This window comes from Schistocerca nitens, chromosome 4 (assembly GCF_023898315.1).
Source record: "Schistocerca nitens isolate TAMUIC-IGC-003100 chromosome 4, iqSchNite1.1, whole genome shotgun sequence".
Classification (NCBI taxonomy): domain Eukaryota; kingdom Metazoa; phylum Arthropoda; class Insecta; order Orthoptera; family Acrididae; genus Schistocerca; species Schistocerca nitens.
The window spans coordinates 446,263,791-446,280,874 of NC_064617.1; the positions used below are offsets into that span (position 1 = coordinate 446,263,791).

The 17,084-nt window shown below is 39.0% G+C and overlaps 1 protein-coding gene across 2 annotated transcripts in view; it reads left to right on the plus strand.

Moving 5' to 3' along the window:
* The window catches only part of LOC126251395 (lariat debranching enzyme), a 94,651-nt gene that overhangs the window by 42,634 nt on the left and 34,933 nt on the right, over window positions 1–17,084 (plus strand). For both annotated transcript variants that reach the window (XM_049951792.1, XM_049951793.1), the window contains exons 4-5: window positions 4,500–4,600; window positions 16,004–16,130. In XM_049951792.1, the coding sequence (XP_049807749.1) occupies window positions 4,500–4,600; window positions 16,004–16,130 (228 nt within the window). The remainder of the gene's footprint in view (window positions 1–4,499; window positions 4,601–16,003; window positions 16,131–17,084) is intronic.

Consider the following 17,084-nt stretch of genomic DNA (forward strand, 5'->3'; position numbering starts at 1 on the left):
AAAGGAGCAGACGTTCATTGTAGAAAAAGCATTACATTTAAAAGCTGCTGAAAGGTAGCAACATGTGTCACTTCCCTTTCACTAGACCAATGAAATATGTGCATGTGAAAAACATAACTTTAATTAGTAGCATAAAGAGTATCTACTGTGCCTGGGTTTGTTGGAATTTGTGTGTAGATATGTGGGGGGGGGGGGGGGGGGGAAATGCGGTCACAACACAGGAAGTGATGACGGATGTGTAATTGTTTTGGCGAGTAAGGGGTCACTTGCTTTGTGCAGTCGTGCTCTGGGGGCGGGGGTTGCAGTGGACTCCAGAGAAGAAAGGAGCCTGACGATAATGGTCGAGCACTAAAGAAAAATGAATGTTGTTATGTAGTGTCTATGCCATGCTATCTCAAGTTAAGTACGAACTTAAGGTTTTGGGTCAAAAATTGAAGTATCTTGTATGAACATGTTATCTGAAAAGCTTTGTTAATTATTCGTAGTTGTGAGTTGAGAACTTATTTGTGTTGTGATTTCGTAGTGAGTTGTTAAAATGTAGAAACTGTTATAGCCTTCACCCTTCTGCAATTGGAAAAGAAATCAGTGGTCAGAAACGTGGCGCTGCATAACAGGACCACAACCTCAAGAGAAAACAAGAGTGACGAGAAAATTCAGAAAAGAAGACTTGGCATCTTGCAATATATTGATCAATTAAAATCAATTCAGAATGGGGGAAACACCTCAAAGGGCTGTGTGGTGTACAACATAGCATGAGACAAAGGAAACAGTGAAATGTAAAAACTGTTAGTAAATGACAGAGTGGTAGATTACAAGAACATGTTAAGCAGTATAAACTGAAAGACAACTTCAATATAGATGTAACGGATCCATCCTTCAGCATCCTTTCAAATAAAACACTTTAAATGAAAAAAAATTGCAATAAAGTCAAATATTGTAAAGTTCGCCTCACAGTAATGCTATACACAAATGCTGATGGCTCTAAAATTAAAGTATTTGTGAATGGGAAACGAAAAAAAAAAGTTGTTTTAAAAATGTAAAAACGTTGCCAATAACAAAGTGTGGATGACATCAGAACTGTTTGAGAAGCAGTTGCATATCATCTGTTCGTGGATTTTTGTCCTGTGCAACAGCATCAGCAGCACCAAAAAAATTTTATATACAGTTAGATTTCCTGCTATCAGACTGCACAAGAAAACTGTGGCCCTTGGGTTTGGGCATTTATCCAGGCCTTCAAAACTTATTGCAGGTAAGCCATTGTGCAAAAGGCATTACAATTCATGGAAGCTGGAAAAAAACCCAGCCACCTTTAAATTGTCAATTTCAGATGCTTTGCGTTATATTCCCGGGGCATGCACAGAGGTTAAAAGTCCACCATCTTCAACTGGATTCAAAAAATGGTATTCATTAAAACAGATTAAGGAAATGGATTGACATAGCAGATGTGAGTAATAATGACGACTTCATGCTTCATTGTGGGAAAAGCTGCAGCTGGAATATCCAGTGCAGTATTTCCTACATATGGACAGCAGTGTTATCACTGTTGAGAAAGTTTCATATACAATCTGCCCTGACAGCCGAGCATGTTAACCCACTGCTTCCGGGACATGGGGAGGTGAGCGTGACCCACCTTGGATTTATCTTGAGCATTAACAACAAGGGCTGGTGGGCTGGCAGTCTGTATGTGGCTTTTCGGTGGTTTCCTACATCTTACTAGGTAAATGCCAGGTTGATAACCACATTCTGCCTCAGATACAGGCTCCACAAGTATTTAGAAAACATTCTCACATTAACATATTAGATTTACTTGAAACACACACAGGTGGTGTGTGTCACAGATTCCATCCTGGAAGATGAATAAGAGATTGGTGTCTCTAGATGTTTAGTGTCTTCAAACCCATAACCACAGTGACCACCACCACCACCACTACTACTTGTAAGTAGGGAAAAACGGTGACACTGTAATAAGTGATAGTGATTATGATATTAGGATTTCTTCTATTTCAGATGTAAATGCTGCAGTGAAGACAATATATAAAGCTGATGTAGTTCTCAAAGCTTTCTGTTGCGTTTAAGAACTGAAAAATCATAATTAAAAAAACATCACCAAAAAAATGAAAACAACATGTAGTTTTGGATGTTTTCATTAAAATCTGAAATGGCTGCATAAGTTTGAGATACTGTGTTCAGCCACCAATGTCACTATTCTCAATACTTTAATGTTACAAATTGCACTAAAATTATTTTTTGGAGCAATCTTTAAGGTAGTATAACGGTGAAACTACGTATTTTCATAGTAACCTACTGTAAAAACAGAAACTGCCAAATCTGGCACCTTAGCTTCACAAAATTTCATCAGCATGGCACTACTTGGTTTGCTACTAACTGCCCCTCTTCAAAATGTGTAGTTTTTAGTGTAGTATGTTGTGCTAAAGTGTTGAGAAACATCACAGTGGTGACTAGACGTGGTACCAAATCTGGAAAACCAGTATTGGATAGTAATAAACAAGTCTTAAATGAGTATTTGATGCATATTATGTAGATATATGATACATAAATGGCAAAAATGCAAACCATTTCCATTTAAAAAGTAACTTCCCACCTTTTATATTTTCCCGCATTTTACGCTCTCTCTCTCTCTCTCTCTCTCTCTCTCTCTCTCTCTCTCGTGTGTGTGTGTGTGTGTGTGTGTGTGTGTGTGTGTGTGTGTTTTCTTTTTTGCTTTCCTCAATTTTGTCTCTATGTTGCAATGTCTTCTGATTTCTCTGTGAAGTTTCATTGCTTTTTGTTACTGTAGTTTTATCAAAACTACTTTTGCGTATCTGTTTACAAAACCATTTCTTTTCTATTTATTTGATTAAGCAGTAGCCTGATTTCTTTCCTTTTCCACAGTTTTCTTCTGTTCTATACAACAATTTAATTAAGCAGGATAATTAAGTCATACGTGCTGAAAGACTTCAGTTAATGTTGGAGGATATCTCAGGTGTGAGTAATCTTCAATGTCCAACAATTCGTTGCTCTATTGCTACACTTGCCACTTTTCCAGCAAAACAAAAACAACAGCTACACACACATGAAGGCCACAGCAACACTGATTTGTCTACAGACACCAGAGATGCCTCATTCAACTGAGAAGGCTTCATGCTTCACACTTCACAGCTATTGGTCATTTATCTATGGCACATGTGTACTTACTCAGTGACCGTGTCAGTCCCATTATTTTATATACGCACCTCACAAGTGTGCACCTTATAATGCAAATATAATTTTAATGGTGCAGTGAAAATGATGCCTCGTTGTTGCAGTTGTTTATATGCTCAGTAGTTTGCCAGTGTTTGTCAAAATTACTGTCACAAGTATATTGTAGTCCCACTTTCATATACTATTCATCAAACTGCCTACTTATTTATGGTTTGTAAAATCATCAGTTTGTGCATTCCTTTTATCTTATGTAATGCTGTATTTTACTTTTCTCACATTCACTATTTCAGGGATGGACTTCCTTCAGTATGAGGGAGCAAAAGTGACAGAAGAGCTCCAGCTTCAGTTAACACAAGGGGTATTCAATAAGTAGTGCAACTCATTTTATCTCAGAAAATTAGTTTAATAAAGTTTCAATATGTGGTGGCGATATACATAGCCTCAAAGCGGCACCTGTAATGGTGATGTGTTCCAAGCAGAGAGTTGAAATTGAGTTTCTTTTGGCGGAAAACCAGAGCTTCTCAGATATTCATAGGCACTTGCAGAATGTGTACAGACACCTGGCAGTGAACAAAATCATGATGAGGCAATGGGCAAGGTGTAGGTCGTCATCGCAATAAGGTTGACCAATGTGACCGATCACCCGCATGCCAGCCAGCTGTGACTCCTGCAATGTTGGAACGTGAGAGTACTCATTTGAGGTGATTGATGAATCACAATCAGACACCTTGTTGCTCAACTGAATGCCCCTGTTGGTAGTGCTGACACACTCATTCACCTGTTGATATTCAAAGGTATGTGCCCTGTTGGTTCCTTGTCATCTAACTGAAGACCGTAAAGGGCCTCCATCTGTTTGGCTCAATGAAGGATGCAGTCCATGGGAAGCAGCATGCGATTGATGGGGGAGGTTACTGATGCAGCAAGACGTTGGCTCCGACATCAACCAGTAGAGTTGTACCATGCAGGTACACAGGACCTCCCAGTAAGTTAGTGTAATGCCATCACATTGAATAGAGATTATGTTGAAAAATAGGGTTTTGTAGCCAAAAGAATGGTGAATAATGTGACGTATTGGAATCCTGAATGAGACCATCCTGCTTTCTGAAAAAGGTGTTGCGTTACTGATTGAATGCCCCTTGCATGTTAGATAACACGTGGTTCACTTATAGCTGCAGATATGTTTTTGTTCTAATTACTTTACACATTATCACATTCATTTATTTTTGGTTAGTTATGAGTTTACATTTGCTGATAGTTTTTCATATTTTCTTATGTGTTACTTATGTTGTTTGTTTCAGTTGCAGGAACCTATAGATATATTTCTGTCACATGATTGGCCAAGGGGTATTTACCAACATGGTGACACAAAGGAACTCCTTAAACGTAAGCCATTTTTTAGGTAAGATGATTAACACGCTTTCAGAACCTGATACATTTATAAGGAGTGAGAGGTGTATTTTCTTCTCCAGAAAGTAAAATGTAGTATTATATATATTATGTTCTGTACTTCAGCCATTTAACTAAGACAGTCGGGGGAGGGGGGGGGGATGTATTTTGCTGTGCTTACAAGTCACCAAAATTATTGGCCATTATTATTAAGAAGATGAAAACTAGAAAAATGTCTTTTGTCAATGAAAGCATGACACTTGCAAATATTTTAGAGCATTCATAATACTGAAAGTGGAAGACCATCTTTTGATGTAATAAATACTGTTCAGCTTTGTGAATGCTTTCTTTTCATTCACAATTAAAAGCCTATTCTACCCATAAGAGAAGAAATATATAGATAAGTTAAGGGTCTCTTGTAGTATTTCATCTCATATGAAGAAAAAATGTAGGAGGTTCATGACTGGGACAGACAGGTAAGACGCAGTGAAGTCTTCTGTGCTGACAGTTGCCAGGTAATGACAGGTTTTTGCTGCTGAGTTGTTGGAAGATGTGTTGAGAGATTTACAGTTTTGGTTATATCATCCGACATGAGCGAATTTAAATTATGTTGATCCTTGGTGCTTTAATTGCAAAAAATCTGTTGCTGAAATAGGCACATCAACTTTAGGAAGTTATAGAAAAATTGTTAAATTAGTTAAAGCACTTCAGGGTGCACAAAGATTATGGTAATGCATCAGCATGTGCCAACTTCTTGCAATACGAAATTAAAAACTGTAAAAAATGGGACCAAGTCATACAGTGATGAAGAACAACGGAATTATAACTGGCTATTCATTCACAGAAAAAAGTCAAATTCTACTTATCATATACATTTTACATATGTTTCTTCTATCAAAGGAAAATTCAGTTGAGAAAACTGTTCTATTCTGATATATAAAGGGGAAATGTTATTAACAAAAATCTCAAATTTCTTGACCAAATTACTTCTGATTTTTACATGATACTTGAATAAACATTTGGACAGTCGTAGACTATTGGTTTGTCAAACTCCAATGTGCAGCCTTTCTTTTAAAATTGACCATGAGAAATAAAATGCTCTGCTGTGCAAATGTGCTGTTTCACTTCCTTCCTTGCAGTCAATTTATCAGAAAATCTGCATACTAGGAAGTGGTTATTTATGGCTTATTGGTTTATGATTAATATACTACTAAGCAATCTGAATTGTTCAAAACTTTGTAATGCTTCCCATTCACAGATTAAAACTATGAAAAATAATGTCATTGAAGCTGCTACCCTCACAGATCCAGCAGCTGGAGAAATCTCTCTCATATTTTGTTTAGCAGTGATCCCAGCTAGTTTACCCATTCAGTGTAAGGAACTCAGAGTTTTGTTTACAGTAACAGTAAAGAAGGCTCTTGGTCGGACATTCAAATAAGCTGGAAATGATAGAAGATCATAGTGTTTTCCACATCGCCAGTTCTATTTTGCCATTTTCTGTACCGGTAGTACAGAAAAGTATTTCATACACTTATCACATAGTACCCAGAAAATGAAAAAGTATTCTGAAGTTTAGTAATCATACTGTGTGGGAAAAGGAAGGGGACTATAAAAATACGTCTGTTTCATTCATATTCTACATGATTTATTACAGTTCACATTCCACACTTTCAAAGTGGGCAAAGTTGCAATGAGGAGCTGAAATTTGCATCCAGACATAGTTCCCTTGCATAACCAGATTAGGATTTATATCTAATTGCCATTCATATTTCGCAATTGTGAAGCTTTGTTGGGTTCACTAGTAAGTTGTAAGGCAGAATTACTGGCCTGTACTTTCTGTCAGGAGGTGATATGTGTAGTACCACACATTGGAAGTGAGGAAGAGAGCAAACAGATATCTTTGTCTGTTGACAGTACGATAATGTCTAGAAGTAGTGTAGGCACTCGATAGGTTTCGGCGTGCCTGCCGCTAGGTGGTTCTACTGACACATAGCGCTGGGCGAAGAACATTTCAATGTGTGTACTAGTCAGATCTTACACAGTTTTAAAATGCTGTATTTGACAAGATTAAGACAAGATAAGTGAACTATGCCATCTACGTTGAAAGTATAAAACATTGATGTCCTTAAAGGCAATTACGAAACATCGAGTCACGTATGTTGAGCAAATAAAATATACTGTCGAAGATTGAAATACAGCTTAGCATGCAAATATTCATCTTTAGAGGCACATACCAATCAATCGTTATCAGGAGAAAGAAAACTGGCGTTCTACGGATCGGAGCGTGGAATGTCAGATCACTTAATCGGGCAGGTAGGTTAGAAAATTTGAAAAGGGAAATGGATAGGTTAAAGTTAGATATAGTGGGAATTAGTGAAGTTCGGTGGCAGGAGGAACAAGACTTTTGGTCAGGTGATTACAGGGTTATAAATACAAAATCAAATAGGGGTAATGCAGGAGTAGGTTTAATAATGAATAAAAAAATAGGAGTGCGGGTTAGCTACTACAAACAGCATAGTGAACGCATTATTGTGGCCAAGATAGACACAAAGCCCATGCCTACTACAGTAGTACAAGTTTATATGCCAACTAGCTCTGCAGATGATGAAGAAATTGATGAAATGTATTACGAGATAAAAGAAATTATTCAGGTAGTGAAGGGAGACGAAAATTTAATAGTCATGGGTGACTGGAATTCGTCAGTAGGAAAAGGGAGAGAAGGAAACATAGTAGGAGAATATGGATTGGGGGGAAGAAATGAAAGAGGAAGCCGCCTTGTAGAATTTTGCACTGAGCATGACTTAATCGTAGCTAACACTTGGTTCAAGAATCATGAAAGGAGGCTGTATACATGGAAGAAGCCTGGAGATACTGACAGGTTTCAGATAGATTATATAATGGTAAGACAGAGATTTAGGAACCAGGTTTTAAATTGTAAGACATTTCCTGGGGCAGATGTGGATTCTGACCACAATCTATTGGTTATGAACTGCAGATTGAAACTGAAGAAACTGCAAAAAGGTGGGAATTTAAGGAGATGGGATCTGGATAAACTGAAAGAACCAGAGGTTGTAGAGAGTTTCAGGGAGAGCATAAGGGAACAATTGACAGGAATGGGGGAAAGAAATACAGTAGAAGAAGAATGGGTAGCTCTGAGGGATGAAGTGGTGAAGGCAGCAGACCATCAAGTAGGTAAAAAGACGAGGGCTAATAGAAATCCTTGGGTAACAGAAGAAATATTGAATTTAATTGATGAAAGGAGAAAATATAAAAATGCAGTAAATGAAGCAGGCAAAAAGGAATACAAACGTCTCAAAAATGAAATCGACAGGAAGTGCAAAAAGGCTAAGCAGGGATGGCTAGAGGACAAATGTAAGGATGTAGAGGCTTGTCTCACTAGGGGTAAGATAGATACTGCCTACAGGAAAATTAAAGAGGCCTTTGGATAGAAGAGAACCACTTGTATGAATATCAAGAGCTCAGATGGAAATCCAGTTCTAAGCAAAGAAGGGAAGGCAGAAAGGTGGAAGGAGTATATAGAGGGTTTATACAAGGGAGATGTACTTGAGGACAATATTATGGAAATGGAAGAGGGTGTAGATGAAGACGAAATGGGAGATAAGGTACTGCGTGAAGAGTTTGACAGAGCACTGAAAGACCTGAGTCGAAACAAGGCCCCGGGAGTAGACAACATTCCATTAGAACTACTGATGGCCTCGGGAGAGCCAGTCCTGACAAAACTCTACCATCTGGTGAGCACAATGTATGAGACAGGCGAAATACCCTCAGACTTCAAGAAGAATATAATAATTCCAATCCCAAAGAAAGCAGGTGTTGACAGATGTGAAAATTACCGAACTATCAGTTTAATAAGTCACAGCTGCAAAATACTAATGCGAATTCTTTACAGACGAATGGAAAAACTGGTAGAAGCCGACCTCGGGGAAGATCAGTTTGGATTCCGTGGAAATGTTGGAACACGTGAGGCAATACTGACCTTACGACTTATCTTGGAAGAAAGATTAAGAAAAGGCAAACCTACGTTTCTAGCATTTGTAGACTTAGAGAAAGCTTTTGACAATGTTGACTGGAATACTCTCTTTCAAATTCTGAAGGTGGCAGGGGTAAAATACAGGGAGCGAAAGGCTATTTACAATTTGTACAGAAACCAGATGGCAATTATAAGAGTCGAGGGGCATGAAAGGGAAGCAGTGGTTGGGAAAGGAGTGAGACAGGGTTGTAGCCTCTCCCCTATGTTATTCAATCTGCATACTGAGCAAGCAGTAAAGGAAACAAAAGAAAAATTCGGAGTAGGTATTAAAATTCATGGAGAAGAAGTAAAAACTTTGAGGTTCGCCGATGACATTGTAATTCTGTCAGAGACAGCAAAGGACTTGGAAGAGCAGTTGAACGGAATGGACAGTGTCTTGAAAGGGGGATATAAGATGAACATCAACAAAAGCAAAACGAGGATAATGGAATGTAGTCAAATAAGTCGGGTGATGCTGAGGGAATTAGATTAGGAAATGAGACACTTAAAGTAGTAAAGGAGTTTTGCTATTTAGGGAGTAAAATAACCGATGATGGTCGAAGTAGAGAGGATATAAAATGTAGACTGGCAATGGCAAGGAAAGTGTTTCTCAAGAAGAGAAATTTGTTAACATCGAGTATAGATTTAGGTGTCAGGAAGTCGTTTCTGAAAGTATTTGTATGGAGTGTAGCCATGTATGGAAGTGAGACATGGACGATAACTAGTTTGGACAAGAAGAGAATAGAAGCTTTCGAAATGTGGTGCTACAGAAGAATGCTGAAGATAAGGTGGGTAGATCACGTAACTAATGAGGAGGTATTGAATAGGATTGGGGAGAAGAGAAGTTTGTGGCACAACTTGACTAGAAGAAGGGATCGGTTGGTAGGACATGTTTTGAGGCATCAAGGGATCACAAATTTAGCATTGGAGGGCAGCATGGAGGGTAAAAATCGTAGAGGGAGACCAAGAGATGAATACACTAAGCAGATTCAGAAGGATGTAGGTTGCAGTAGGTACTGGGAGATGAAGAAGCTTGCACAGGATAGAGTAGCATGGAGAGCTGCATCAAACCAGTCTCAGGACTGAAGACCACAACAACAACAACCAATCAATAGTACAGACTAAAACATAGGAGATAAAGATAATATAAACCCACCCATATAATTTGTAGCTTTAAGTTGTCAGAAACTTTGGAAAGCTTGCATTATGACTGCGCAGCCTCTGCTGCCAAGAGCTCTTTGCAGATTTCTTTCGTGCAAAAGAAAAAGCAACACCTCATGAAATCAAAAATTAATTTACTGGGAAGATCAAGAGTGTGTTTCACGCGTCATCCCAAATCACCTGTTCCTAAAACAGTTATGTCAGTGCTGTATAAACACTCATGAAATATGTCACCCCATAGATTTGAAATGGAAGGCAGTATCTGTTCACGAACTACTTCAAGCTGTAGAAGAATGTTGAAAATGCTTTCGAACAAGTAGGTTAAATAAGAAAGGCCACTTATTGAGCCAAAGTCTTTTATGGTAGTGAAGGTTGCAGCTATTGTGTCAGACGGCATTTCAAACACAAGGGTTTGAGGACAGTTCACACAGCTGCTCTGTTTACTAAGGTTTTTAATAATGTAACCTGCTATGGGATGTTGTCTTTAGATGGAATAGAAAGATCATTCTCCCAGTCTGCTACCACAATTTTCTCCTTAATTTTGTCTTCAGTGGAAAAGTTAATGTGTTTCTTTCGTACCTCCATTTCTTTAGCACATACACACATCAGATTAACATGTAAGAGGTGGCACTGAACTTGGTTTACAGTTGACGGATTTAGATATAGACCTCCTAACAGGGACATACATGCTCTGTAACATATGTTATTTTAGAAAATCCACAGCTGATCTTTGGCCGTCACAACTTACAGACCTCATAATTCAGAAATGATGTTCCAGAGGGTCTTTGTTGAATTTTTCTGTCATTACATACTTAAAATCTTTGGACCAAAAATACTGAGAAAATTCCGATATATTCTTTAATGTCTCTCCGAGAGATTCCATTGTTCCGTTCCAGGAAAAGTGTTGTTTACTAAGCAAATGGTTTCTTAAAAGTCAACTAATATTTTGTGTGAACAGGAATCTTCGTAGAGTGAATGGTTTGGTATTCTAGAGTTGAGCACATCTGGTACATTATTCACATTTCTCATGAATAGTTCCGTGTTTTTACCGCCGCTAAAATTCTTGGGATTAGTTTTTTGGAAATTTTTAATTGCATTTGCAGTTGAGTTATTGAATAATTGAACAGGCAGCTTCACATTCATTCTTTGGAAAGACATAAGCTCTAAAAGTCAATTTTGGACAAGCTCCAATGCCTACAAATTTATGGGACAAGCCCAAAGCATACACTTGTCTATAGAAATTAAAATCTGTTTCTTGGTGTTTGTACAGCAACCTACTTTTCTCGTGAAAATAATTTCTCATACATTTAAATGTGTGTATGTAGTCTGAAAGGGCCCAAAGTTTTCTGTCCCGATGAACTGGATTTTAAATACTACATTTAACATTTCCTGGTTTGCCAGTAATTCCTAGATTAATTGCAGCCTTTTTGTTTGATTGACTTGCAACACTTGTGAAGCTTATGATGCTTGCTCCAGCTGTATGATTAGCCATATCAATATTTTAGCTGGGATATCACCAAAAATTGCATTTTTCCATGCATAAACAGCAACCAGCTGCATCCACTTATAAAGGAGAAGAATGAACTTGAGTACCAATGCATGGTTTACCAAAATGTTCTCTCTCTCTCTCTCTCTCTCTCTCTCTCTCTCTCTCTCTCTGGAGTTAAATCACCGAAGTCTACAAAACCATCCACTTATGTATTCCCATACTTCATCAAAAATTACAATTCCTAAATGTTTACTTTCATCTAGATCATTTCTAAATACTTCTCTGATAGTATTTATGGCATGTGTGCTGACGCCATATGAGCATTTAAATCCCTTGCAGAGCTTTCTTAAATAATCTTCAGAAGCAGAGAAAGTAAGTCATACATTTGACAATACATGTAGCACTTATTAGGTACTGCAACTGGTATACAAATCACTGAAATTTTGGTACATAATAGGACTACTCCCCCCCCCCCCCTTGTTCTATTTGGAGATTTTTGAGCTTTCAAGTGAGTTGTTAAGTAGGTTGGCAACTTAGGAAAAATGTGAGGTGCTGACCCTGGCTTCAAATTCTGTATTGTTTCAGTATTTCGACCCTGTTACCTTCTATAACGAATGAGTCAATTTTAAAAAGCAAATCATCAGTGAAATGTTTGTAACATACACATGATTTACTTGTTAACTGAATATCTTTCCTTGGAATAGCTTTCACCCATTTAGCAAAATCACTGGTGGTCTTCGGGGTCTAAAGAAGTGCGTACCTGTTGCAGATGGCTTGTCATATACTGATCGACCCCCTGGAGCGAAACAGCACAGCATAGTCACTAATGCAGTTTCCTTTGTTGGGTAGCAATAGATCAATACTCCACACAAATTATCAGTAATTGCCTAAAATGTGGACACACACACACACACACACACACACACACACAGGTAAATATTACTCCACTGTTACTTTTTGATAAAACAAATTCTTTAACATTGCGAGACACAACTAAACACAGCAATCTACCAGTGTCTTACAAGCCACACTGTTAGAAATCTACTTCAGCCATTCACAAGCAACTGCTGCGCAGTCTGTTTGAGATCACGAAAATAGAAGTAACCACACTTCTTCTTTCAAGCTGTATGACAATACTGTACATTTTGCTTCCTGAAGATAAGTAATGGTGAGCAATACAGTGTAAATATATTTCTGTCTGCTGAAATTTTAAATCCTGCCTGCTCTACAGTGGACTCAGTGATGATTTAAATACTGATTGTAAAGTGATAGAACATATCAGAGTTTCACAATTTATACTGTAGATTGTAGAGTACAATTTATAGATTGTAGAGTAACTGTTGTAATCTTGTTAGTGTGTGTGTGTGTGTGTGTGTGTGTGTGTGTGTGTGTGTGTGTGTGTGTGTGCGCGCGCGTGTGGGCACGCGCGTCCGTCCTACATCTGATGGAGGACTGAGTGCTATATCTAAATACTATCTAGAAGTCTTTTTTTTCTTTGCACCTGTCTGATACTCAACACCTGTTTTCTATCTGGTTAGTAGCGATCTATTCTTGGCGTATTGTTGTTGTTACCATCCTGTTCCTTGTCCAGGTATGGAACATCTCTCCTCCATTCATCCACGAGCAACAAGGCCTTTTGGCATCTGTGTGAAGCATGTGTTGAAGTCAATTGGTGTGGGGCAAGTGCAAACCCAAATACTGGGTTTTAACCGACAGCCACCCTGGTTACTGCAGAGGCCCAGAGTAATTTTAGAATTAATGCGGTACAGGAGAGGCTGCATTACTGCATCTGTTTTAAATACTTTATTTTATGACATTTTAAGCAAGCAACACGGCTATGTGGTTGTATTTATGGATAGGTCTAAACATCTCTGTTGCCTGCTCAGTTGTTTATCCTGATGATGTCCTGAAGAGCTGACTACCTTAAAACTTCAGTGTCTTCGATGCAGAATTATACATGATCTTGCAGGCACTGGAGCAGATGAGGTGTGCTGCAAATGCAAAATTTCTCTTCTGTTCAGACTCCCTGAGTGCCCTTCACTAACTACAACACTTGTACCCTGCAATAAAGTACTCTAGGACACCCTTCTCCACTTATAAAGGCAGGGGCAAGAGGTGTCTTTGTGCTGGGTGCCAGGGCATATGGATATTATGGTTAGCAGCCAAGGAGGCATGTTGGAGTCATCTGATAAATTCATCGTGCCATCCCCCTATGTGCTATCGCTTCGCTGTTACCGTGCTGAGTCATGGTTTGATGGGAAGCAGTGTGGCTGGAAGTTATAGACAATAAATTGTGTGTAGTAATGCTCACGATGCAGCTGTGGTGTGCCATCTTCCAGTCACACATTCTGGATGAGGTCTGTGAGGTCCTCCTTACTTGTCTTCACATAGGACACACCTCCTGATGCAAGGGTTCTAGTTCCAGCGAGAGGCCTCCAATTTATGGCAGTTTGTGGCTTGCAGATCATGGTGCCGCCACGTTTTAATAGACTGCATCTCTGTATTTTGTATTCAGACAAAAGGGCAGCAACACATTTGCCGAGTTTCCCTCTATTTTAACTGACAATGACATGAATGTGGTGCATCTTTTAAGATTTTGTGAAATGTCCAACTGGTTCCCTAAAATTTTAGGAGAACATTTTCAATTTGTTATAAGGGTGGCTGGCTCATTTATTTTTAAGTGATCAGCTAGCCACATATTTCTATGAATCTTTTTTAGTGTTCTTCTCGTCTTTCGTTTTAATTGACAGTTTGGAACATGTGACCATTTTAACACTATCTTACAAGATGTAAGCTAAAGTGATTGTGCTTGTAATCGTAAGTATAATTGGGAGATTGCTTTGTGCTATTTGCCATAATTTGTGCTTCCATATTACCAAAGGAAAGTGCCACATTTTTATAAATTGCCAATAAGTGAAAACTCTTTATTATAGATCAAGTCTTCCCAATTTACCCATTTTTCTTTCTCTTTATCCCATATATGTCCTTGTTTTCATCATTATAAGTCTCCTCAACTATAGCACTGTTGTTAACATTTCAGACCACTCTTCTTAAGAGCAGTTTATTTAAATTTTATCATCAAGTGACAGTTCACCAACATTGTAACTATTCCCCATATCTCTGTATGATGCTGACCACAGTTTTGTTTCTGCACATTTCTTTTCCTAGCTAATTAGATAGGTGCTTTTTAAAATGGCTTCTGTGTGATCTACAGATATCAAAAAGAGTTTTGCATTACCTCGTTTTAGAGAGTTCCGGAACCTGTACAGAAAATTGGAATAGAGATCAACATAAACATCATTTCCGCCCTTTTTATTGCTCACAAAAACTACACATTGCATGTTGTACCACCATACAGTGAGACCTTCAGAGGTGGTGGTCCAGATTGCTGTACACACCGGTACCTATAATACCCAGTAGCACGTCGTCTCGCATAGATCATACCTGTTTTCGTCGTGACATAATATCCAAAAGTTCATCAAGGCACTGTTGGTCCAGATTGTCCCTCTTCTCAACGGCAGTTCGTCGTCGTCCATAAACAGCCCTTTTCAATCTATCCCAGGCATGTTCGATAGGGTTCATGTCTGAAAACATGCTGGCCACTCTAGTCGAGCTATATCGTTATCCTGAAGGAAGTCATTCACAAGATGTGCACGATGGGGGCACGAATTGTCGTCCATGAAGACGAATGCCTCACCAATATGCTGCTGATATGGTTGCACTATTAGTCAGAGGATAGCATTCACGTATTGTGCAACCGTTACGGCGCCTTCCATGACCAGCAGTGGTGTACGTCGGCCCCACATAATGCCACCTCAAAACAGCAGGGAACCTCCACCTTGCTGCACTCACTGGGCAATGTGTGCGAGACCTTCAGCCTGAAGGGGTTGCCTCCAAACACGCCTCCGACAATTATCTGGTTAAAGGCATATGTGACACTCATCAATGAAGGGAACGTGATGCCAAACCTGAACAGCTCATTCGGCTTGTTGTTGGGCCCATCTGTACTGCACTGCATGGTGTCGTGGTTGCAGAGATGGACCTCGCCATGAACGTTGGGAGTGAAGTTGTGCATCATGCAGCCTGCTGCGCACAGTTAGAGTTGTAACATGACGTCTCGTGACTGCACGAAAAGCATTATTCAACATGTCGGCATTGCTGTCAGGGTTCCTCCTAGCTGTAATCCGTAGGTAGTGGTCATCCACTGCAGTAGTAGCCCTTGGGCTGCCTGAGCGAGGCATGTCATCAACAGTTCCTGTCTGTCTGTATCTGCTCCATGTCCGAACAACATTGCTTTGGTTCACTCCAAGACACCTGGACATTTCCCTGGTTGAGAGCCCTTCTTGACACAAAGTAACAATACGGATGGGATCAAACCACGGTATTGACCGTCTAGGCATGCTTGAACTACAGAAAACATGAGCCATGTACCTTCTTCCTGGTGTAATGACTGGAACTGATCGGCTGTCGCACCCCCTCCGTCTAATAGGTGCTGCTCATGCATGGTTGTTTACATCTTTGAGCGGGTTTAGTGACATCTCTGAACGGTCAAAGGGACTGTGTCTGTGATAAAATATCCACAGTCAACGTCTGTCTTCAGGAGTTCTGGGAACCGGGGTGATGCAAAACTTTTTTTGATGTGTGTATTTTATCCCTTTTTCTCTTCTTGCATTATCTTTTCATCTCTGCTTGTTACCGGCACTAATTTTCATCATTTTCTTCTTTCTGAATTACAGCAGTGAGATAGAGTCAAATACACTTGGAAGCAAACCATGTGAGGAGTTATTACGTCATCTAAAGCCGAAATTTTGGTTTGCTGCACACATGCATGTGAAATTTGCTGCTATCTATCCCCACAACACAGTAAGTGAAAGACTTTTGAGGATTTATGAATCTCACATTTTAACTGTGCAATTTTCATTCTTTGTGAAGCACACAGAGTCAAATATTTAGAACACAGATTTGTTTTTGTCATATTTTTTTTGGTTTGTCCATTTTTGTTAGTGCCACAGATATTCCAATTACATTAATTCCGTGGATGCTATAGAGTTAGGGGCTAGATTCACTAAACCAATTAAGGCAAATGCCAGGACAATTCCTTAGGGTAACACAGTGCTGATTTCAGTCTTCATCCTAGCCTCATCTGAGGTTGTGCTCTTACTTTGATCGTCTCATTGTCAATGAGACATTAAACTCTAATCTTCCTTCCTTTGTATACATGCCCCAGCCCAAAGCATTGGATATATATAGAAAATCTTTTGTTATGAGGAGCAGGGTTCTTAACATTGATTGTGAGTTATGTTAAGTGAAACTTATGACTGTCAGAGTTTCAAGGAGATGATTGATTATTTAGGAGATTCACTAAAAACTGTGCTGCTTCTTGGATAGTTACTATTATGTTAGACTTAGCAAAGCATATTAGTTCTTTTCCTAGCTACATTTAGGGGTGAACTAGAACTTCCAGTGTGAAAAACTAAAATTCTCTGTGTAGTTCTCTGTTGCTTTTTTCAACACTTTTCCCAGGAAGTAAATTTCCAGCAGATTCATAACAAAATTAAGAGTAATTTTTGTAATAGGAGATTGTGTCAATACCTCTGTATTACCTCCTTTATCTATTAAAACCAAAGGAATTTGAAATATTTTAAAATATAAAAATGATTCGACATGGAATCTGTGTGGTTGAAACTGTTGAGTCAGAAGAAGTGGTCAGATGCCTTGGAAACACTGGGTACCATTCAAGAGTCTGTTATTACAGTAGTAGAGGGGGGGGGGGGACATGCTGGTGACTTCTGTATACAAGAAGGGTAAAAGAAACGA